General features: G+C 33.1%; 1 protein-coding gene across 6 annotated transcripts in view; it reads right to left on the bottom strand.

Moving 5' to 3' along the window:
- Positions 1 to 1,235: 1,235 nt before the first annotated feature.
- LOC114333628 (methyltransferase-like 26) overlaps positions 1,236 to 26,612 on the bottom strand; it is a 32,539-nt gene continuing 7,162 nt past the window's right edge. For 3 of the 6 annotated variants that reach the window (XM_050654353.1, XM_028283554.2, XM_028283555.2), the window contains exons 2-3: positions 4,486 to 4,532; positions 1,236 to 1,903 (exon numbers count right to left, since the gene is read on the bottom strand). In XM_050654353.1, coding sequence (XP_050510310.1) covers positions 1,288 to 1,903; positions 4,486 to 4,532 — 663 coding nt within the window. In that variant the 3' untranslated portion in view covers positions 1,236 to 1,287. Of the gene's footprint in view, positions 1,904 to 4,485; positions 4,533 to 15,604; positions 17,941 to 17,992; positions 18,265 to 24,516; positions 24,577 to 26,612 lie in introns of those variants that run through there. The other 3 variants (XM_028283556.2, XM_028283557.2, XM_050654352.1) reach the window with 2 other exon arrangements.

Genomic DNA, 26,612 nt, shown 5'->3' on the forward strand with positions numbered 1-26,612 from the left:
AAAATTCATATAAATTGGAGAATATAGACGACGCAGAGGAAGGCTTCAAATGAGATGGGCAGATGATATCAAGAAGCACGTGGGCTCTATGTGGATGATTGTAGCGACAGACAGAGAAGAATGGAAAAGGATTGGGGAGGCCTATGTCCAAAGATGGACCGAAGAAGGCTAATTATAATAGATAGAGTGGTCCCCACATATACAGGGTGTCCCGGAAAATAGTGCGTTTCTTCAAGGTACGGGCTAAGTGTACCATTTAGAGCAAAAAGTCTGATAATTTTTTTTTGTAAAGTCAACCATTTTCAAAACAATAATTTATTAATTTTAATGCATTTGATTAATGTCCACAGAAACGCAAATACAGCCGGCAACTCTGCGTTCCTTCGTCTGTGTAAAAATAATTTTACTGTAACTCAACTATTATGAATCATCGACCATTAGGCATAATATGTATCGATAAAATACTGATAACAGTGATAGAAAAACAGCATATTTGTGTTTATTAAATATCTAATAAATAAGGTTTGTAAAGTTTGTTCACTTACATGAAAATTTTTTATTACAATCAAGCTACGTCTTCAGGAAGTACCTATCGGTATAACATGTTTTAATCTTCTGGGAAATTTGAATGGTTCAATCAGATAATTACTAATAATCCCAGCCCATAAATTCATACTTTTGGCAATTATGAGAGTTAAACACACCATTTCTCGTAAAACAAGCTTTATCTGCACACAACACTTTACACAGAAATTCGGGTTCTCTGAAGATTTTGTTTTGAAACCATCTACAAATCCTTAAACTTCGAGGTAAATCGCCTTGGTGTACCTAAATTTTGCACTAATTATACACTATAAGTACGTAATTAACATGATACTTGCGATCGAAATCATGACAATACCACAACAATACGATGTATTCTCGGGTTACAGGAAATAATGATATGAGTGTTAGTGTTTACAATTTTAGATAGCTTCGCCATGTCACAATAAATAAAACTGCCGGGTTGCCAAATATAAATTTTAGTAGAAGACATTATTTTATTTTTTTGAGGCAACAGAGACTCTATTTTATTTTTTTGAGGCAACAGATGACTATAGAAAAAAATATAAGAAAGTTTTCTTTTAAATGGTGCATTCTACCCACACCTTTAAGGAACGCACTATTTTCCGGGATACCCTGTATATATGACCCTAGTTCGGCTTACATAATATGACCAAAAATTAAAAATAGTCCTTTTTCTAATACTTTATTCTTTTTTTACAATTATACATTCTATAAAAATATTCATTCATTGTTTTTTTGCCAGATTAAACATTTATTATTGGCTGGCATTTCGATTATCTCCTTAAGTTTAATTCCATACGATTCTGACACTTTAACGATATCTTGAATATCCCTTACTCCACAATTTGGATCCCTCTGCCTTATACTCTTGTCAAACTGTCTATTAGACTCAGGTTCCAAAACGCCATTATTTGCATACGCTCCATAAGTGACAAGCAATCCTCCTGGCTTTAAAACTGAGCTGATATTCTTGAAAAGGCCTATCGTGCATGAAAACGGTGTAACGTGTATCATGTTTACATTTATTGCGTAATCAAAATCATTCGATACGTTCCATTTCGTCCAATCATCCACCACGTTTACCAGAAGTGGTTCTTTGACATTTTTTGTGGGTGTATCTGCGGCATAAGCTGAAATACTTTCTAATAAGGAGGGCTCGTTTTCTGTTGGTTGGAAAGTTAGTTTTGGAAAATGTGGAGCAAAATGTGCTGCATGCTGGCCAGTTCCAGATGAAATTTCTATAACTTTCCCTTCAATGGTGTTATCAAAATATTGTTTGAGCACTTCTAGGATAGGTTCTTTGTTTCTGTCTGCTGAAGGAAAGTTTACTTTTTTCCTGGAAACACAAAAGAAAACAATTAACAAATTAGTTTGGGGGTAAAAAGGTAAAGAGACGATTACTTAATTAAGATTTTCTCATTTAACAGAGTAATATTAAGTATTTTGAAAAATTTCAACGCAAAATAAAAGATTACATCACACCGAGGGTAGAAAGTCCTTTATAATTTGAAAATATCTATAACTTTTATTTTAATAAAATACAGAGGTGAAAAGAAGTGCAAATTGGGTGTGATTTTTAATTTAAAATATCTCACTCAGAAGAAACTTGTTGTTTATTCTAATCAAATGGACTTTATACCCTAGGTATTTAGCTTCTGCATTTAAATTTTTCAAAAATAATTATTACCTTTTTCCAGGATTCGAAAAAATGAACTAATAATCGTATTAGTCAACTGAATTAATAATTTAAGCGATTATACAAGTAACGGTTGTCCAAGAGCATACAACAACTGAACGAAATAGCCATCTCTATGTTAATGATGATAATGTCATTGGAAACTAATGTGTACATCTCCATGCCAATGAGAATTTTACTACGCGTAATTTGCTGTGCAAAGAAAAAAAAGTAGGGATAGCCATAAAATATTTGCACCTACGCTCTTAAGACATGAATGTAAAAAAATCTCCTCTCAATATTATAGTAATTATTTAAATAATATTGATAATGGGATTCTATCTAATCCTCAACATTTTTCAAAACATATAAATAATAAACAAAAATGATACAATCTGCCATCTAATAGTACTTATGTTATATGATGATAGTACAGGGATAAAGTATAATGCTCCAGGCATAGTTAATTTATTTGGTAATTTTTTCTCAGCCAAATACAGTGGAACCCCGATAAGTCGGCCTCCGATAATCCGGAAGTCCGGCTAACCCGGACCGATTTTCATCAGACAAACATTTCAACAATAAAAATGTATGTAATATAATATTTGAGAGATAATGTGTATTTGTGTAATTTGAACCATACGGTAGTAAAAATGACTCATGGCACACGGCGGCAGAGCGCGTTCATTGTCTCGGATTATCAGAAACAACAGGCACCTGTATTTCTTTATTTATTTCAAACTGTCTTAGCATTGTTCAAAAAAGACTAAAAGAGTATTTAAAAAAATTCTTTTTTAAACAATGGTCTCCATTGTTCTTAAATAACATAACATTGTTTCGATTGTGACCGTATTGTGTGTAGTACAGTCGTATTTTTCGCTTCCGTTCTGTAATTGTGCTTCAGTTAGGTTTGTGTTTGCGTGTTTTTTTGTCTACGCATGAGTTTTTTACCAAGAAATGAACAAATTCTCTATACAACTATACGTAATTTAGATGGGTACTGTGCATATATATTTCATGTTATTTCAATTATAATGGAGTTTATCTGTAAGTATACCGTATTTTATTAATTTTTACCATATTCTCCGGCTAACCCGGATTTTCGATAACCCGGATCGGTCGCGGTCCCGATTAATCCGAGTTATCGAGGTTCCACTGTACTCTAATTCTAAAACTAATCAGATGCCAATTTTTAACTACCAGCAGTCAATATGAATGATTAATATAGAATTCAGCTCTCTGACATAATCGATACTGTTTTGAAGATGCCTTGAAAATTATCACTTGGATCAGATTATTTGCCAGCTTTGTACTCAAGCATTGCATTTTTAATCTTGTAAAACCTATCCATTACTTATTTAATTCATTACTGAGTACTGGCATCTTTCCTAATTTCTGATTCCTGATTTCAAAACAATGTGTATGAATACCAAAAACTTAGTGATGTAATTTGGAGGAGTCAATCCATTTTGACTATTTTTTCAGGCGAGTTATGCCTCTTGTAACACGTTACTGGCAATATTTCGTGTGACTAACACAGTGCTGTCTGGAGAGAGAAGAAGTCAGATGGCGGGACTATTACTCTTTGAGTCACTGAGATTCTTCTATATTATGATCAAAAATACCAGATATAAAGTATTTTCCTAATCAAATCATATGCTTCGGTTGGTTGGTAGAAAGAAGACCAAAAGGAAAATCTCTAATACAATGGGCAGAAAAAATTAAAACGGGAATGTCACCATACCCTGGACATGGAATCAAGGAAAGAGGAGGGGGGAGGGGAGGTAAAAATTCTATTTCTCGGAACATTTAGGTGCATCTCTTTGAGAAGTAGCTCTATGTGGTCCTTGTCATAGTCTTTTGTTTATTCTAGTCTACCAAAAATATTGCAACACTGCAGATTGTTATCTGATGAACAATCAAAAACCAAGTTGGTTTTTTGCTAAGATGTAAACTTACGAAGGACTTGGATCTACCAAGTAATTATTTATATGTAAGGCAATGGTGTAGGGGTTGGTCTAACCTTCCTTTGTTGTATCCAAACAATGTCTGGGTCTAAACTCATTTTACATAATATTTTCAGGATATCTTGATGATTCGGCGAGTTTGACGATTTATGACATATTTTTCTTGTTCCAAGATATTTCATACCAAATATGCCATTGTACTTTCAACCTACCAATATAATAAATTAACGAGCTTTTCAAGAGTTGCAAAATTATTATTTTATAATAGTTTCATACCTTTGTTTACTCACTGTATCAGGAGCATATTGCTTTAAAAATTCCATCTGAAAAATAAAAATTATTTTACTTGGATTATACTGAATATCATAAAATAAACGGAGCTCAAAGTAAACACCAGGTTTAAAAGTTTATTGTTATACCAGGGGATACTAATTATGATTAAATATAAAATATAGTCAATTACACTTGAGTCCACGAGTCTTTACCCGTGCGTCATTAATACCTGGCGAGATAAAACACATATTTTTATCTAGCATCATTCTCTTCCACGCATGAAACTACAATGTAATGACAAACCAGCTACCGCCTGTTATTAAGTAAAAACACATGTTATTTTTATGAGCGATCTAGACTCAGTACATTGAAAAGAGATAGGTATAAAAAAGACGATTGGGGATGTTTTCACATATTTTAAGAACAATTTCTGACGTTTTGGTTTGTTTACTATTGTGGCTGTTTTGCCGTTATTTTGTCGAATTTTTGCATTTTGAAGTTTTTTATAGTATACAAATTTTATATTGGAGTTCGAAATTTTTTCGTAAGTTTATGTTATTTTACGATTAATTTTGACAACGTACAAAGCCACACAAAGCTAACCTCATTGACACAATTAAGAATGCTTGTGTATAATGTTCCGCCAAAGTGAATAAAATAACAAAAAGAAAATATGTTATTGAATTTTTTTATAAATTGTTTATTTATTTATTAATCAATGATAATAAAATAATTTATTAAGATACTTCAAATGTAGCTGTAATTATGCACCAAAATTTTAAAGCAAAACTTAAATTTGACATTCTATTTATTTGATAACGTCAAATTTTATACTATAACCCGTGATCGGAGTAATACCCACTTTCTGTCACTTGCCGTTGCGTTTAGTAAATTTCCGACTTATTTCGTATACTTTAATTAAATGATGACGCACGGTGACGTATACAGGGTGTCCCAAAAGTAGTGGGACGGTCGAATATCTCGCGAAATGTACATCGGATCAAAAAACTGAAAAATACGTTTTCAATATTTTTCAGAAATCTATCGAATGACACCAAATACCACACTCCCTCCACACCCTGGAGGTGGGGTGGGGGTAACTTTAAAACCTTAAATAGGAACCCACATTTTTTATTGCAGATTTGGATTGCTTACGGAAAAATAAGTAACTTTTATTCGAGACTCTTTTCGAATTGTGGCTAGATGGCGCTATAATCGAAAATAAACTATTTATAATGATACCCTAGCTAGGCCTAGGTAAATTAAAGAAACGGTCTAATATCTCGAGAAATACACTTCCAAATGAAAAATCAAAAAACACATGTTAAATATTTTTCAAAAACCTATCGAATATCACTAAATTCCCCACTCGATCCCATGGAGGTGGAGAGGGGGTAACTTTAAAATCTTAAATAGGAACCCCCACTTTTTATTGCAGATTTGAATACCTCATAAAAAAGTAAGTAACATTTATTCCAGACAATTTTTAGATTTGTTGATAAATGGCGCTAATAAATCGTATTTTTCCAATTACAACGCCATCTATCAACAATTCTAAAAAATGTCTCGAATAAATATTCCTTATTTTTTCATGAGGAATCTAAATCTGCAATAAAACAACGGGGGTTCCCATTTAAGATTTTAAAGTTACCCCCACCCCACCTGGGGGGTCCTGTTTAGTCGTGTTATTCGATAGGTTTTTGAAAAATATTAAACAGTGTGTTTTGGCGTTTCATTTGGAAGTGCATTTCTCGAGATATTAGACCGTTTCTATAATTTACTTATGTATGTAGTGTATCAGGATAAATCGTTTTTTCTGATTATAGCGCCATCTATCCACAATTCGAAAAAATGTCTCGAATAAAAGTTACTTATTTTACTCAAAAAATCCAAATATGTAATAAAAATGAGGGCTCCTATTTAAGATTTTAAAGTAACCCCCACCCCACCTCTGTGAGGGGTCGTGTTTGGTGCCATTCGATAGATTTTTGAAAAATATTGAACACTTTTTTTACAATTTTTCGATCGGATGTTCATTTCGCGAAATATTCGACAGTCCCGCTACTTTTGGGACACTGTTCAATCTCAAAGTAATCCCTTAATTTGTAATCTCACATTTTTTCTTAACTTCCTAAACTTTTATAGTTTCACCATGTATGTATAATTGAAACATTGGGAAACATCGAGTAATATTTTAATAATTAGAGTCCATTCAACCTGCAAACTTAGTAAATTGCCAAATAATGTATTTTCCAATAATTGAACTTTAAGTTTTGCAATAGCTTCCTTTAAACTGTAGTTGCAACCTTTCAAAACGCAAGGTCCGTAGTTCGGTTGTCATGCAACTTATTGATGAATTGTATATTTTGACGAGATTATAAATTTACCAAGGGGACTATTTTGGGTTGCAGTCTAATTGAAATAGTTACCTCGTTAACAAGTGCGTAAGTCGTTGTTAGAAGTTACGCCGAGTGTAATTATTATCAGTAGCTGTCATTAAAGGCAGTCTATCATAGAAAGTTACCTGAACATCATCTATAGTGTAATTAAGTAGCTGTCAATAAAACCATATTTTTTCTCCACACTCAAACATTTATTTACCATCGTCGATCGAGAAGAAGCGGACAAAGGGGCATTACAAAACAATTCGATCCTGAGATCTACGTCGAATTGTCCAACACTCTGTATAATATATGGAATGGATTTAATTTACAGTCTAACTTTATAAGTTTGAAAATGGGAGGTTCAATAATAACATTCCTTTATCCAGTCTCTTTCAGAAACCTATCTTTATCGAGATATTGAAGTCTTAAATGATTTGTTTAATTAGGAAACCATTTTTTTTATTTTAAAACTAGCTGACCCGGCAGACTTCGTACTGCCTCAAGAGATATAAAGTTTGTAGTGCAACAGCTACAATCTTAAATTTGTTTATCTTATAATGAATATAACAGCTTTATTTTATTTACATTCAAAGCAACCCTGTATTTATAATTGGGTTCGGGGTTCTCCAACTATATAGGTGTTAAGTAAATAAAATGAAATAAAAGTAAATAAAAATAAATAAAACTGAATAAACTTAAATAAAAATAATAAATAAATTAAAAAAAATAATAAAATTAAATATAAGTACATAGAATCTAATAAAAATAATTAAAATTTAATAAAATGAAATAAAATAAAGAAATAAATGGAATTAAAAAATGAAATAAAATAAAATAAACGAAAATAAATAAAATACTTAAATAAAATTGAAAAAAAAAATGAAACAAAATTAATTAAAATTAACTAAAATTTTATAATTTGCTGCTTGTTCTTTTCGTATGCTCAGAACTTTTCTCCTGCTTGCCGTTCGTCAGAAAAGTTCGTTTTAGAGATATTTTTTGAAAGTTGCGAAAAATTAAAAAATTCATATTTTGCCCAATTTAAGTCCAAATGTTAAACAGTTGCACTTTTGTTCGATGACATTTGTTGCTCGTTCTTCTTCTGTTCTCAGAATATTTCTACGGCTTAAGATATTGTATTTCGGACACCGATTGCGCTAGAGAAAAAATTTTAGTACGGTTCTGTTCGAAATTCTACAAGGAGTCTACCTACCTAATTTCGTATTTTTCACGTCATTATTGTGTGAGTTATGGTGTCATGGGTAATCCCCTTATGAGGTACGGGTATAAAATATAGATAACAACCTACTCCCAGTCCGGTCGAATATACCTGCCAAATTTCATAAAAATCGGTAAAGTCGTTTCGGAGGAGTATGGCAACAAACACTGTAAAAAGATTATTTTATACATATACATAGATGTAAAAATTTTGGTGGCTACTAAAATGACTATATAAAACCGTATAAACATTCCCTGAACTTCTACAAATAATTCAACATCAAAATTAGCCAAATCGGTCCAGCCATTCTCGAGTTTTAGCGAGACACACGAACAGCAATTGATTTTTATATATAATATGCAAAAATTTAGATGGCTATTAAAAAATAACGGTTGAAGATAGAAAACTGAAAATTTAGGGTTGCATTTACCTTTCCCTTCCACATCACACAAAATTAAGAAAAGACAGTTTGACCAAAAAAATAAAAAAATATATTAGGGGGACGTTATGACGTACGGATATGAAAAATAAATAACAACCTATTCTAAGTCTGGTCGAATATACGTGGAAAATTTCGTAAAAATCTATTCAGTCGTTCTCGAGTTATGTGTTGGTAACTAACACGACTTTCTTTTGTTTATATAGATGTAAAATATTTAAATGGCTATTAAAAAATAACGGTTAGTGATAAAAAAGTGAAAATTTAGGGTTTTATGTATCTTTACGTTCCACATCATAATATAAAATTAAAAAAAAGGGTGTCAGAAAAAATAGAAAAAAATATCAGGGCGCAACCCCCCTTATGCCGTACGGGTATGAAATATTAGGATAACAACCTACAACCAGTCCAGTCGAATATACCTGCCAAATTTGATAAAAATCAAACACTGTAAAAAGAGCATTTTATACATATATAGATGTAAAAAATTTTGGTGGCTACTAGTACTAAAATGACTATATAAAACCGTATAAACCTTCCCTGAACTTCTACAAATAATTCAACATCAAAATTAGCCAAATCGGTCCGGCCATTCTTGAGTTTTAGCGAGACACACGAACAGCAATTGATTTTTATATGTAAGATTAGTATCTCATGAGCACTAGATTGGAAGAAATCCATCTGCCATTATTAAATCTCACTGCATGATTAATGGAATTTGATAAAAAACACATTAAAAAACCTGACTAAAAATTATTATTTTCAGGAATAAACTAAGTAGTGCGATTGTTTAAAAAAGTCCTTTCTTAAACAATGGTAGTACTCAATTATAATCTTGAATAGTTGTTTCAGTACTAATGGAGCAAGAGGGTACTACTTTGCTACACTTACTGATTATTCTATCCTGATTTTTATTGGGTGGTCTGATTGGGTGGCCTGATATTAATTATGTTTATTACGTTTAAGAATATTACATATTTTTCAAGTATTTTTTTATTTCTTGATATTCTCGATTTTTGTGCACTTTTGCTTGTTTGCACCAAAGAAATTCTTTACTTTTCGGCAAAGTCCCCAAAAAATGGGCATTTTTTAGGCTTACCCACTTGGTAATCATGGTTTCTTATTGTGATAAAAAATAAAACAATGACAAAAACACACTACCCCAGACGTATAACTATAAATGGCAATGAGATAGAACAAATCCATGAACATATCTACCTAGGCTAAATTATGTGTGTGTGTGTTTTATTGATTACTGGCTCTGGTTTTAGCAACCATCTGGCCAGTGCATTAGGCTAAATTCTGAAACTTGACAAAAGGTTTGTTCCAACACGATGAAGAACCGTCATGTAACGATCACGTTACTAGATAATTAACGTTTCATGGGTTCCATGGGAACGAAATAATACGTTCCATGGTACTGCGCAGGACGGTTACATGAACGGTTTCTAGTTGCGTTGGAACAAACCTAAAGAGAACCAAAGTGCAGAAATCACTAGAAGAGCAAGACTGATATGGGCAGGATTTGGTAAGCTTAGTTGGATACTTAAGAACAGCAAAATACCTCAATATTTGAGGAACAAAGTGTTCACCAGTGTATCCTTCCTTTCCTATCATGACATATGAAGGGTACAGGGGAAGAACGGCATTAGTCCATTTGGATTTTTTTTCGAGCAAGCTGAAAGTTAAGATTTATTAACTTATTATAAAGTTTTGGCGTTTGACAGAGTTCGCCTGGGAGACATTCTAAATATATTAATAGAAAATAAAACACCGACCAGCATAACAAAGATAGTCCATAACCTAAATAACAACAACGTAACCAAAGTTAGAGCAGAAGACCAGTTCACTGAAAATATTGCAACATCGGGAGGAATTAGACAAGGAGACAGTTTAAGTCTCTTCTTATTTAACCTACTCATGGGCAAAATTATAAACAAAGTAACATCTCTTAATCTCGGATAAAGAATGGGCAACAAAAGAATTGGTATGGTGCGTTACGCAGATGATGCAGCAATTATTGCCGAATCAGAAGACGATCTTCAGAGACAGCTCTTTCAGTTCTTTCAAGTAAGCCTCCAACTAAATATAGCAAAAGATCCGCTCAGATGTAAGTTAGTGGTTGAGAAGAACCACATAGAACAGGTGATGCAATTCAGATATCTGGGCATAGACATTAGGCCGGGCCGAAAAATTTTTTTTTACATTTTTCTACACGACTTGTTGCCAAAAGTTGGGACTGGTATTTATATAATCCTATACCAAATTTGGGCCGGTTTAAAAAATATTTTGCCCTTAAAATTGTTTTTTGGGTCGAAATTTTTTTTAAAATTCTTGTACAAGGCTAGTTGCTAAAAGTTGGAACTAGTATTTATATAATCCTATACCAAATTTGGGACGATTTAGAAAGTAATTAACCGGGCCCCGGGCCCTTAAAGAATTTTTATTTTGTTAAAAAAATGTTTGGGGCTGTTAAAAACGCTTCTGTTGTCATATTCTATTATTAAGTAAAAGAAAGATAATACAGTAGACAGGAAAAAATACTTAAGCTTTTAAATGCCGTTTAGAAGATTTAAACTAAATCTTCAAAGATAATAAATACAGTGCTGGTTATCGACAAAAATAAAATTCGGATAGGAGTTAAGGGAAACAGATGGCAACTCCAGCATGGGAATAAAAATTTAAACAAGTCAATATTGAAGGGCTACATTTTGATGAAAGGAAAGATCAAACCATGGTCTTCGGAAAGGCGAGACGAATTATGAAAACTAAAGACCATATATAGCTTTAATCGAAGGACCCGGTAGTTTATATTTTGGGTACTTGGCTCTTAGCCAGGCTCGTGTTATAGATATTGTCGAAGGAATATTAGACTACTTACAAAGTCATAATATAGATCTAAGCAAATTAGGTGTTATGGGATGTGATGGTTCAAATATAAATACAAGCTGGAAGGTGGAATCATACGAATTATAGAAAGGCGAGTAAATAAACCATTAAAGTGGAGTGTATGCCTGTTGCACGCTAATGAACTTCCCTTGCGATATTTGCTGCAAAAACTAGATGACCACACAAAAGGTCTTTATTATCTACAACTAATCCTTGTGAAAGTTTAAAAGATTTTAGCTGAGTTTGTAATACAAGTATAATATTCACGTATGAGGTTTGAGATAAAAACACAGCCAAGATTGGAATATGGTGCCAGGCATCTATGGAAATTAATGCAGCCCTCAGAGATTTTCCGAATAATGTCTCATCAATTTATCAATAAAGTTATTTAAGACAATGCTTAATTTGCACACCCGGAAATCATTCAAATTTGTATGTTAACAGATTACCGTCAACGTATTAGAGAGGATGCTCTCAGAAGGATTTTAAAATGTAGGAAGGCCGGTATAAAAATTGTGTTTTCATAGTATCCCAAATCCCTAAATTAATTTCGATGCAGAAGATTACATAGATCTCATAGACTGGATGAATAGTACTGTAACAAATCCTCCTCTAATACAGCATTTGGCCGACGAAGAATAATTGTGGGACATGGTGAAACAAGTTCCAAAGAACTTGCGAAGATAATTACTGATGCATCAGTAAAAGTGTGTGGTGAAGAATCTAGAGATGGTTATATCCGAGCTAAACTTGATGACAGAAAGAATTAGCCGATATTTGAAAGTAAATGTCGACACTATGCTTCAAGAAATGAGTAAATACAAATGTTCAGCAAAGGAGGGTGGGCGGGTGGAACTCACCGTGCAGCAACCTCATCGTGGCGAGTTCTGGGTTAAATGAATATACGAAGTAATGTTAAATATGTTCATAATAGTTCAATATAAAAACCTTTTGTGCCGAATATTGATTCAAGCAAAGAGCTGCACAGTTCACAGCGCAAAAATAGTAAATAAATATGCGTTGGTTACCCCTCTCTTATATTTTTAGTCTTGGGGGCCGGTTAAATCTTTTTAGATTATGATGAAAATTTTTTAACAAGATAGTAGCATTGATATTAATATCTTAGACACTAGCCCGCCCCAAAAATTAAGCAAAAAAAAAAAATAATTTTTTTAGGCTCCCGGGGACCCGGTCAAAAATAATTTAATTCGGCCTTTGTTTGGTACACAGTATTAATACTACCATACACAACTTTTTTTTACCAGCCCGTTTAAAATTTACCAAAAAAATTTTTTTTGCCCGTTTTCGGCCCGGCCTAATAGATATATCCAAGCACTCACGACCCAGTAAAGGACCTGAGGAGTCAGATCAACAAAGCATCTGCATTGTCAGAATGTCTGCGGGAGATAGTCTGGTCAAATCCGTATATGTGCACAGATAGTAAAATTAAAATCTACAAGACTTGCATACGACCGATCATGATATATGGCATAAAAGTGCGCGAAAACACCAACAAAACGAAACAGATGCTAAGAGTTGCCGAAATGAAAACCCTAAGAACAATAGTGGGGAAAACAAGATGAGACAAAGTAAGAAATACAGACATTAGAGAGCAATGCAAAATTTAAGATATTGTAAGATGGGGAAGGCAGCGCAAGAGGATGTGGTACAACCATGTAAGACGAATGGATGAGAACAGACTTCCAAAAATTGCCCTAGAAAACAACCCTCCCAGTTCAAGACCCCCCGGAAGACCATCTAAAAGATGGAGGGATAGTTGGCAATCTACCTCCCAGGAAATTAACCAGAGGCAGCTTCAGAATTAAACAGATCAAAAGATCTCCAAGAAGTAAAGAAGAAGAAGATAATAAAGTCAATATAATATAATGTCTAAGTAATTATTCTTGTATTATTATTCTTTAAATTTGACTGACTATTTTTCTTTAAATTTGACTTTATAATAAGTTAATAAATATTAACTTTTAGCTTGCTCGATAAAAATCAAAATGGACTATTGCCGTTCTTCCCCTGTACCCTTCATATGTATGTCAAACATGGACCCCACACAAGACCAATATGAATAAACTAGCCACAACAGAAAGGACGATGGAAAGATCAATGGTTGCGTTCGGACGACCACAGCAGCTGACTGTCAGCAGAAATCGGTTGAGTGGTTGTATCTAGCGCTGATAGGGAAAGCTTAGTAAACCTCTCAGCGGCTGACTTCCAGCGGTGTCGTCTAACTAAACGATATGTCCAGCCACTGTGATCATCCGAACGCACCCAATGCTATATAGGTATACAACTGTCAGAAAACAAGAGGAACAACTGGATAAGATCAGAAATAAAAGTCGAAGATATAACAACAAAAATTGCCAAACTCAAATGGAGCTTTGCAGCAGTATTAGTATACATAATAATAATAATAATATCGTATGGCATTTTTGCCGGGGAGATCCTTTCGGATAGTTCCGGCGCCATTTACATCTTTAACCCTGTTTTAAGTAACTAGTGCCGATGTACACTAGCCCAGGGGACCGACGGCTTTACGTGCTCTCCGAGGCACGGTGAGACGGCTCGTGTCATTATTGGAAATGAAAATGGTTTGTCTTAGGCAGGGCTCGAACCCACGTCTACTGGCGTATGAGGCCAGCGTTTATGCCGTTACTCCAAGGCCGCTCATTAGTATACAGCTACACTGCTACACAAAAAAGACCAATGTTGAAATGCCACAATACAACATTGGATACCTTACGTAAGTAGATGAGAAAGAGGAAGACCACAGATGAGATGGGTAGATGACATAAAAACAATAGCCGGGAAACAAGTGTGTTGCTCAATAGAGATTGACGGAAAACGTTGGGAGAGACCCACGGTTCTTAGACATTTACTACGGTTGCCTACTCCGACTAACCAATGAACATTAAGCCGGCGATTACGTCACGAGAGTACAGTAATTTGAATCGTAATATGATTAATCGGTCTTTTTATGTCTTTGATGTATGGAAAATAGTAAAGACAGTTATGAAATAATGATGTTTAGTGGATTATAATACCTAATTATGGAAAACTGTTGATATTTCGGTGGTTTAATACTTAAAATTAATCAGGACCGGTTGTTCACGGTTATCCAACATTAATGCAAGATTTACGGTATTCTAGGACTTCAATCTCCATTCTACTACTGAATTTCCATCAATACTGGATTAACTATTGAATACATACCGTCCTTAGAGGTCAGCTAGGATTATGTGAATTAGAATTACTTGTATAATTTATTGTAAGAATTTAAATAATAGGTAATAAATTTTCACTACTGAATAATCTCAGACATGCAGACGATACAATACTCCTTGCGGGCAGCAGAGAAGGGCTGCAAATTTGGTTGATTGCACTACACAGTACTGCGAGAAGTATGAAATGGCTCTGAACACAAAAAAACAAAAATCATGATTGTCAATAAGAAGATTGAAGGCGAAACAATCTACGTTAAAGAAAAAGCTTTAGAGAACGTACACAGATAAAATTACTTGGCAAATGAGCTAAATGAACAATGGGACCACAGCCTTGAAATAAAACGACACACTGAGATGGCCAGAAGCTCTTTCAATAAGATGAAAATAGTATTATGCAATGGACAACTGGGAATAAAAATTCGAACTAGAGTATGAAGATCTTAAGTATTCTCTGTTTTTATATGGAGTTGAATCCTGGACACTTACGGACGCAAGTGAAGAAAGACTTAGGTACCAGCTTTGAGATGTGGCGTTATAGAAGAATGTGGAAAATATCATGGACACAACACGTTACAAACACGGAAACATTAAGAAAGATGAAAAAAGAGAAAGAAATACTCAACACTTTTAAAGAAAGAAAAATGAGCTACTTTGGTCACATACTAAGAAATGAAAAATATGAATTGATACGATTGGTTATACAAGGGAAAGAGGACCGGGAGACGACGCCAATCCTGGTTGAAAATTTTAAACCAGTGGAGTGGAAAAACAGTAATAGAACTCTTCAGAACCGCTGCAGACAGAGTAAAATGGGACAAGATGATTCCAATGTCTTTAAAGGATGAGGTACAATCCGACAAGTGAGAACTGGCGGCTGACCTTCTCGTATTGTGTATTTTTGCTCAAGGTCATGCGCCAGCTCTGACTTGTCGGATTGTACATGAAGAAGAATAAATTTGTATTGGTAAAAGTTTATTTGATGTCCAATATATATAAATACACACTACTTAAGTGAAAGTACACTGCATTATATAAGTGGTAATGCCACTATCTTCAGCAGATCGTTGCACGTTTACTGAGATCCATATAAATTTCTTCCGTCGTCCAACATGCCCTCTTTTTCTTTTTCAAAATAATTTCAATTTCTTTTTTTTTTCTTCTTTTATCTTTCTTCTTTTTTGGGCTTGTCCCCCACTTTATTTAAAATATATCTCGAAAGTGCTTTAAAAAGATATAAACAAAAATGCAGAACAATGAACAATGGGAATACCACTCACCAACACTATGGTCTATACGCCCAACTTGGCAGAAGATCAAGTAATAATGGCTCAAGAATATGACGATTTAAGCTATATCCCAGGCAACCAAGTGACGTCAAGAACGTCGAGGAAACGTCAGTTTTTGGTTGAATATATACACGTGTTTGAAGATTACGTGGTATAAATGTCTTTTGTAGGTGATTTTAAATACGTAAGATTAATGACGTTAAAATACGCCTAAAAACACGTTTTCATTTCAGGCATCCTAAGTCTGACAGTCACAAAATTGGGAGGAGCTTAAAGGCTTAATGCTTATGACTTCAAGAAATGTCCATTAAGAAGTGTTTCATTTATTGTTTAGGGGCTTTGTGTAATAAAATAAGACTTTTCATTTAGATATTTAGTTGAAGAACCGTGTTAATTAAGAGCTTTTCATTAGTTTTTCTCAAGTGAGTAAGTTTAATACAATAATTCATCTTGAAAACTGTTTGAGGTTATGTTTTAATTTGTTTTGGATGTGTTATTGAGTTTAATTAAATTAACAATAAATTATTTATTAGTTTATATGTTGTTTCAATTTTGACACCGTAAGTATATATAAAAAGTGAAAATTCTATACCTGTAGGTATGTTGTATTGAGGGTATTCTAATTCTATATATTTAGAGAGTCTTTCAATTTAGTTTTGCTTTTAGCCTATGAGCTAAATGATTTAAAACGGTTAAATAAAAAATTGCAATACCAACAATGCCCATGCGAATAATTATTGTGTATCTTTAAAACCATAAAATGAAACATCTAAAAAACGACATAAAAACTACGTTTTTGATATCACGTATTTAAAAGTTGATAAAATTACGTCAATTATGGTAGGGCATATTCACGTGATTTTCGACGTCGAAAATACGTGATAAACTGGCGTGGTTTAATGATAATTATGACGTTTTTTCAACGTTTTGTAAACGTTATTTGGTTGCCTGGGATGGCACGAAAATTAATTGAAGAATATGATATATGGGGTCTAGAAGCAAATAAAAAGAAAACCGAATACTTGTGCATTGGATAAGAACAAAAAAACTCATATTAGACGATAACACCACGATAAAGCACTACTGTGACTACAAGTATCTAGGTATCACTATTTCGCACGATGGAACATTAGACAAAGCCATAAGAGAGAAAGAGATACGTCAGGGAGCCGTCACAATGTTCAACAGCATTTTATGGGACCAATCCATGAGCAAAGAAAATAAAAGGAGGATATATGAGACTCTAGTGAAAAGTATCACTATATACAGCTTTGAGGTACGGCCACTGAAAGAAAGAACACTGGCAACGCTGAGAGCAACGGAAATGGATTTTTGGAGAAGTCCCACAGGAAGATCTAGAAGAGAAAGGATTACCATGCAACGAACGCATTAGAGAAATAATGGGCATCAAACGAACAATCACGGATGAGCTAACAACAAAACAAATTATCTGGTTCGGACATATACAAAGAATGGATGAACGAATACCAAAGGAAATATTAAAATGGTAACCAGAAAGAAAGAGAAAACGAGGTAGACTGAGAAAAAGTTGGAGCGAAGGAATACACAAAGAGCTGAGGGGAAAGAAACATAGAAGAGGACCTATGGAACAACCGGACGAAGTGGAGATTGGAAGACAGAAAAGGAGAACGTTATAAACCGACATGTAGTATTATCTTTCTTCTTTTGTTCACTATCAATATCTTTTTATTTGATATTTTATTTAATTCTAGAATCTTTGTTCTGGTAGTACACAATTCTTGTTCATTTTCTTCTAATTTCTGCTTTAGCCTTTTGTTTTCTTTAAGCAAGTCCTCATATTTTCGTTGTAAAATATCTTCGTCCGATTCTATACTTGTACTGGATACATCAGACACAGGTGAGTGTACCTCTAATGGGTCTTCAACGATAGCTTTTTGTGTTTTCATTGCTACCCTTTTACCACTTCTTGCTGTTGTCTGTTTTGAAACATCTCCCAGATATTTCAAGTTTTCACTTGGAATTGCTACAAAATAGCGATGATAAGAAACAGAATAACATTAGACAACAACACTTACCTCCATCCTTTAATTTCAACTTAGGCCTAGTTCCCATTACTCTAGCATACAAATCATCCACAAAATCATCCTTCTTGAAATGATTACTACATACTCTAGCAGTTTTTGTTTTTATTTCATCTTTTCTGCGGCAGCGCATAATCCATATTTTTTCTAGTTTTTTATTTTTGGGAAACGTGAAAAATGCTATTTGTTGATCTGCATCAGCAGACTTCTTCTTTTTATAAAAATTATTTTTACAAATGGCCACACTACAGCTTACACCTGGCATTCTAAAATTTCATCATTATTTATTACGTTGATACATAATGAAATATAAACCTTTTAACCAGCGGCGGCTCGTGGGTCAATCTTCAGGGGGGTCATTTTGGTTTGAAAACTTCAAACTGTTGATTTTTTAAAGTATTTAAAAGATCTTTTAGCATTTATATTTTAGATAAAAAATACAGACTTAGATAAAACTCAATACTATTTACCCTAGTTTTCCGAAAATTAAATTTGTCTTTTTTTAGAGTAAATCTTTTAAAAAATATAGGAAAAATGGTATGAACAGGTTATTGACTGATATATAGATAGGAATATTTATAGTATAATAAATTGTAAATTTATTAAAACGAAACTTACTTTAAATATTTTTATATTTTAAGTCAATTCTTCTATCCTTTAGTTCTGCAAAATAGTCTATGACCTTCTCATTGAAATTTGGAATGCTCTTGACAAGCGTTTTCTCGATGCTCAGCATAGACAAGGCACTAAGTCTAGGTTGTCCCATCGTATTACGCAGGAATGTTTTTACTCTTTTTAAAGTAGAAAAACATCTCTCACTTTCCACGGTTGTCATAGGGAGTGTGCACAAAATATTTAATAACTTCACTGCTTCAGAAAATGTTTCAGACAAATTCATGTTAATAAAAAGCTGAAGTATGGCTACTGCACCAGCACTATTGCGAAAATCCTCACGACAATATAAGACTTCAAGTTCCGATTTTAGTTTGGAAATATTCACTGTGGGATAATTAGCCGTCACCATTTTTAAAATATTTTGCGGAAAGTTGGTAGTGTATGCTTCAAATTTCTCTATGTAGAATAACTGTGAAATCATGAGATGATCATTGAAACTAAACCTGTGATTTATTTCAGATATAATAATATCACAAATTTCAAGTGCAGTTCGTCGCTTTGGATCCTCTGCAGTAGTTTTTCTTTTTTTTGCTGTTGATGTGCTTGGTACTTCTGATTCCAAAATAGTATTTCTAATTATTTGGATATTGTTGTTAAAAGACAGGATACAATTTTTGACAGATATAACATCAATGTCTCGCATTTGCAATTGTTTAAACAATATATCAACATGGGGCATTATTTTATGGAAAAAATTTAACCAAAATAAAAAATGCTCATCTTCCAAATGTCTTTTTAAACCAGTTGCTTGATTTATATTGTTACCATCTTGCTCCTCATCAATAATTTCCTCTAAGCAAGATTTTAAATCATCTTTATAAGTGTATACAATTTCAACACATTTTGTATTGAAAGCCCATCGAGTAGGCGCAGCTTTAGGTAGCCTTACTTTAACCACTCTATCCAGAACCATCGTACGTTTTGGAGATCGGCCGAAAAAGGACGAAAATCCGTGTAAATTTGCAAAAAATATTTTTATCGGTTTGTGTTGACTCGCCGCTTTTTGGAGGATAAGATTAAATTGATGGGCATAGCAGTGAATGAAGTGTGCATTTGGGTATATTTCTTTAATTTTTGTTTGTACTCCTCCCAGTTTACCGCTCATGACTGATGCACCATCGTAACTTTGGGCAATCAATTTTTCAGGTGCTTCATTAATTTTTAATAATTGAAGTTCTTCCAATATTACATTAGTTAAATGTTGTGCTGTAGTACCTAGGGGGTTAACAAATTTCCAAAATCTTTCATGTACAATACCAGTTAATACATATCGCAATATGATAATCATCTGCGTTTTATTGGAGCTGTCTGTGGTCTCATCTACTTGAATGGCCACAAAATTTGTCTGGCCAATCTCCTTCATGATATGAGTATGCACAATGGCTAACATTGATTCTAAAATATCGTTCTGAATTGTTTTCGATGTTCCTTTAAATACTGTACTTTTTTCAATGTGTTCTTTAAACATTAAATCCAGTTCAGAAACAAAATCGATAAGGCCCAGAAAAATTCCACGATTATTGGAGCTGTCACTTTCGTCATGACCGCGCAATGCAATTTCGAAAACTCCACAAAATTTTACACAGTCGATTAGTTTGTTTAAAATATACCTATTTTTAGATACCAATTCATTAAAGTCATGCACAGATTTACGATATACACTATCAAGTTGCTGTCTTATGTTAACACGTCCTAAACTTGCGTAACTCATTGATGAATTTATATGAGTAGTTGAAGAGGCATGTTTTGTAATTTTCACTTTTAAATGCTTAATGTCAGTTACTCCATTTTTCGCCCATACAGCGTCATTCGAAAACAGTAAACACGGATAGCAAAAAAATGCATTTCTCACACTGCAGCCACAAATCCAATCACACAAATTGTACATTGATTCTTTAAAATATCTTTGAATGTCCTTACCCCTATCCTTTGTTGTTTGTTTTAAATTCATGTTTGGTTTTGGTCGACCACTTTCTTTTTTCTCAAGCCGCCGTTCATAATTTAGTGTTCCAGCAGATTTTAAGGCAATTATTTCGTCAACAACACTCATCTTGTTTTCTAACTAAACGTGAGGCCGTCGACTCTACTAGAGGTATACGACGGAAAGGTCACTCCCACTCTCGCCCACGAAATTGCTATCTGCCGTCTCTTTTCTATTTTACATGCATTTGTCCATAAGCCATAAGAACTGTATATAGACAATTTAAAATACGGCCCAGCCACGGGCTTGTGTATAGCGCGAGGCGCGACGTTATTATATCTATTATATTTGTTTTGCCAATGGAGACTGCTGAGAGAGAATTTTATATTTCAGAGTGAAGTTTTAGATAAAAGATATTTTTAATAAAATTGGTATTTTTATGAGATTATTTTAGGGGGGTCATTGACCAATTGACCCTAAGGAGGAGCCGCGCTTGCTTTTAACCTACCTTATAAATATACAGTATGGTGTAAATGAAAGGAATAAATTCGTTATTTCGTAAACCGGCGACTTTAAGGAAAAATCCCGAAACAGGTCGATTTTTGTTTTTAAATTATGATATTTTGGCATATATCTCATATTACTGACGTTATCCATTGGGCGTCATAACATAATCGATGATATTTTTGAATGGGAATAGGGGTCGTGTGCTAGCTCATTTGAAAGGATATTCAATTCTCTATTCAGTAATATAAACATTTAGATAATTATTTATACAGGGTGTCCAAAAAAATTTGAAAATTAAATTATTTGACAAAAAAGAAGAATGTATGTAATTTATTTAATTCAAAATACATTTTACTATTACCCGAAAACAGAAAAATGTTTACATATTTCAAAAATAAACATTGCTTTTCGATCAAATTCAATGTTTAAGCCAGCTCCCGCCAGCCACCTGCCTCTTGGAAGTTTGAACATTTAATTTAAGCAAAAAGCAATGTTCATTTGTCAAATAAACGTATTTTTCTAATTTATGACAGCAGTAAGATGTATTTTGAATTAAATAAATTACATACAATCTTTTTTTTTGTCAAATAATTTAATTTAATATTTTTTTTGGACATCCTGTATAAATAATTATTTAAATGTTTATATTACTGAATAGAGAATTGAATAATCTTTCAAATAAGCTAGCACACGCCCACTATTCCCATTCAAAAAAGTCATCGATTACGTCATCACAACCAGATGGATAACGTCACTAGTAAGACATATATGCCAAAATATCATAATTTAAAAACAAAAATCGATGCGTTTCGGGATTTTTCCTTAAAGTCGCCGGTTTACGAAATAACAAATTTATTCCTTTCATTTGCACCATACTGTATATTCTTATTTAAGCTCCTACAGTAGGTACGATGTACAACTATAATAAATAACTTTTCATGGACAGTCAAAATACCTAAGTTTTTACGGGAAACAAATAGATACAAAAATATAAAGTAAACTAGGATATACAGGGTGTTACATTGGAAAACGGAAATACTTGAATGGTGAATAGAGGTCACTGAGGCGGTTCTAGATATTGCGACCGTGCAAGTTCGGCAAAGCGACACCTATTTCTACGCTCTGCAACTTTATTCGCACTTTTAATAGGGAACTTGCATAAAATTTTAAATTCGAAAAAAATGTTATAAATCACAACAGAACATAATTTAGAACCTGTATCAAAGATAAAAAAGTTTTGTTTGTCTTTCGTTTTGCCCCTAAAAACGACTAAAAATTCAACTTATATCAGCCACTCCAAAACGCGTCGTGACGTCACACCGTTGTACGTTTACATTCTACACCAATTGTATATTTTTTTTTCTCTGATTCTGGCCTTGGTTTAGAACTAGAACCTTTAGCCACGTAATTGTATAACTTATCACTAACTCAGGTGTAATGTGTAGTGTGTGTGTTGAGTAAGTGTCTTGTTACTTTGCAAAGTCGACGTAATTGTCTTTGCAAAGAGACGCTAATTGTATCCGAACGTCTGCGGTCCCTCCGGTGAATACCGATCCCACAAGGACAGAAACTATTTTCATTTATTAATTTATAATAAATGAAAAAATTCCTGACCCTGGTGAGATTCGAACTCACTACCATTCGGAACTTTCGATCCAAAGGTTAGGCGCTCTTACCACTGAGCCACAGAGGGGGTACCAATTGTATATATAATTTTAAATTACACATTATAAACGTCAGTAAAAAATACAGTTATGTGACGTTAAAAGTGATTTTGATCGTTTGAACTATTCATAGAAAATTTGTACTTTTACAAAATGGTTTTATTTTCAATAGTAAACCTTCTTTACTTTCCTTCAAAAACTGTATCAAACTCCAATCTCAACAAACTGGTATATATTATTACAACGACATACGATAAATGTCATTAGAATATACATATTTTTCCTTTATTCCCCGACGACGAGCTGGCCAAATACCCAAGTAGGTGGAGGCCAATAAACTAAAGAAGGAGAAGAAGAATATACCTAAATATAACCATAAACATAACAGTTTCTAGGTACACGCTAACATGTACGCAAATAAAAAAGTTAGAGTGTCAAGAGTGTTGGAATTTGTTTAATCGCGTTGTGTTTACACTTTAATTTTAATATTGATTAGTAAAGAGATTTCTTATTTTTTATTTGTTTAGTGTTTGTTTTTAAATTAACTATGCAGTGTGGACAATTATTTAGTTGTTTTAATGAGTTTAACAACATTTTAAAACAGTATGAAAAAGTTAACGAGACTATAAATTAATATATATTTTTTTAGTTATAAGTGAAATAGTATTACCGTCCAAAATTAAAATAAAAGGAAGACCTAAAGCTTTCACAATAATATTTAACTTGTTCTGAAGCTATTTCCTTGTGGCATTTTTGTAATCAACTATTCTAAATGGGAACTAAGCCACAATTTAACTAAAAAAAATGATTTTATTAACGTCTCGACGTCTAAATCGGACGTCGTTGTCAAAATACAAAATATTATTAAATTAAACAAAAATGTTGTTGCTCAGTAAAAAAAAAATTTCTAATAATTTATTTAATCTGACTAATTTTTGTATTTTGACAATGACATCCGATTTGGACGTCCAAACGTTAATAAAATAATTTTTTTAGTTAAATTGTGGCTTATTTCCCATTTAGAATAGTTGATTATAATAATTAACTTACGTATAAAAATTATTTTAACAATATTTTGTACGTGTCATGTCAACTAAATACATATATTTATTTTGCTAACCTAAATATATACTTTTATATATACATTGATTTATTGCAATTAAGTTTGAAACATGTGAATAGTTCTGCTTCCCTTCCCTTAACAAATATTTTTCTATCAAACAAACACTAAACATATCAAAATGGCATGTACCAAAATATTATAATACAGTCACTGCGTACGCTAAATAATGACGTCACTGGCTTGATAAAGTTTAATTCGCGTGTACCTAACTTTTTCATTTGCGTACACGTTAGCGTGTACCTAGACACAGCGAAATATAACCATAATAATAACTAATGTAAAACTATGTGACGTCACGGGTCATTTGAACTATTTTATACCGCAGAAGACTTTAAATATGTATATCTAAGTTATTACGAGTTTTTGAAGCGTGAAATTTTGGAAATCTCATTTTTAAACAAAACTGAACATTATTATGTAATAAAAAAATGTGCAAGTTCCCTATTATATTGGCCAATTATATTAGTCCTGATTACTGGATAATTGTCAAGGCCATAGTCCAAAAAAATAATAAGAAGAAAAAATAAGATTCAGGTTATGTTATTAAAATGTAAACAATTGTATGTAGTAAATAAAATTAGTTATTAAAATGCAGTACTGCAAGCAAAATACAATTAATTAAATTTACCTTTATATAATAATTGCATATCCTATCAATATTGTGGAGCAACATATAATTTTTCTTCTTCAATGACAGTAGATATGAAATGTACGTCAATTTGACAAGTTCAATTGACAATATGAATTATTTAAGAAACTCATTTTTCTCCGCTATTCGCGCACGATCGTTTCTCAATTCCCTTCCAAGTACTTGCACACCGCGAATACTATATTTATTGCCCCACCGATTTTTATAACTTTAGAACCCAAACCATCCAACTACTAACCACAAAAAAAATCCTGGTCCGGACTAAAAAAATTATAAATTCATTGTGACCTTGAAACAACACAAGTTGGTAATAACCAAAATACAGGGTGTCAAAGTTAAACTTTTTATTTTATTTATTTTTGAATATTTCCTGACAGGCATGGGACAACAACACGAAATTTGGTAAGTGGTGCTGGGTGCTGGTAGTGTATACCCTACTAAATTATGTAAAACCAAATACTATTGACTGTAATACATCCAACTCCCACAGAAATCTGGAAGCACGTTGCCACTAGCGCTCTAGCGCCACTGTCGGCTTGAACTGAAACTACGTTTTGAAAATGTAAAATTTGACGTAAACATTCAAATTTAATTTTATAAATTTTTGAATAACCAGCTAATTTTGCTAAATTAAATTAAAATAAAAATAGTTCAAACACTTATACAAAAACAATAACAAAGCAATTTTATAAATGTAAGGTTAGATTGCTCTGGTTATCACCGCACACCACTAGATGGCGCTATATTGTTTGCTTCCTCAAATGTAATGGGAAATGTCAAGAGTTGTATGTATTACAGTCAATTGTATTTGGTTAAACAAACGTTTCTGGCTACAACCAGAGGCGTAAAACGGGGGAACGTGAATGGTTGACCCTTCCCAAATTCTACGCCACTGGCGGAATTTCTATTTTAGTGCAATTTTTTGATTGTCCAATACTTTCTATGTAAATAACATACTCTTCATTCGTAACGATGAAGCCATTATTTTTCGAGATATTTGAAGCTAAAAACGAAGGAGCATAATACATTAATCAAAATAAGTGCCTTTTCATTTTTAACTTCAAATATCTCGAAAACTAATGACTTTATCGTTACGAATGAAGAGTATATTATTTGCATAGAAAGTATTGGAGAATCTAAAAATTATGCTAAAATAGCAGTTTCATCAGTGGCGTAGAACTTGGGAAGGGTCAATCATTCACTTTCCCCTGTCGTACGCCTCTGGTATTAACCACAAACGATTATTTAGTATAATTTAGTAGGATGTACAGTACCTACACTGTCTGCCAAGTATCATAAGGATATGTCAAATAGTTTTATAGTACCGGGCACACATAGTTCTTAAAGTTTTAAATAAAGAATAAATTATTAAAAAAAAAGAATACTTTACAATAATTTCACATATCCGTGTGATATTTGGCAGAAAGTGTAGGCACTGTACACCCTACTAAATTATGTTAAATAATCGTTTCTGGCTACTACCAGAGGCGTACGACAGGGGAAAGTGAATAGTTGACCCATCCCAAATTCTACGCCACTGATGAAACTGATAGTTTAGCATAATTTTTAGATTCTCCAATACTTTCTATGCAACTAATATACCCTTTATTCGTAACGATTAAGTCATTAGTTTTCGAGATATTTGAAGTTAAAAATGAAAAGAGTATGTTTTTTACATAGAAAGTATTGTAAAATAAAAAAATTGCACTAAAATAGCAATTCCGCCAGTGGCGTAGAATTTGGGAAGAGTCAACCATTCATGTTCCCCCGTCGTACGCCTCTGGTAGTAGAAAGAAACGTTTGTTTAACATAATTTAGTAGGTTGTACAATACCAGCACCACTTACCAAATTTCGTGTTGTCCCATACCTGTCAGGAAATATTCAAAAATAAAAGTTTAACTTTGACACCCTGTATTGCGGTTATTATCAACTTTTGTACTAAGGTAAGTTAGCTTAAATCGCCCTATTTTTTTTAACCTCAAGAATCTAAGTTTAAGCTATGGCCCATTCTTTACCAAACACCCTGTATATTGAAATTTTCAAAATCTCATGGCTCCGTGACTTGAGGGTATGG

Source organism: Diabrotica virgifera, chromosome 6, assembly GCF_917563875.1.
Source record: "Diabrotica virgifera virgifera chromosome 6, PGI_DIABVI_V3a".
NCBI lineage: Eukaryota > Metazoa > Arthropoda > Insecta > Coleoptera > Chrysomelidae > Diabrotica > Diabrotica virgifera.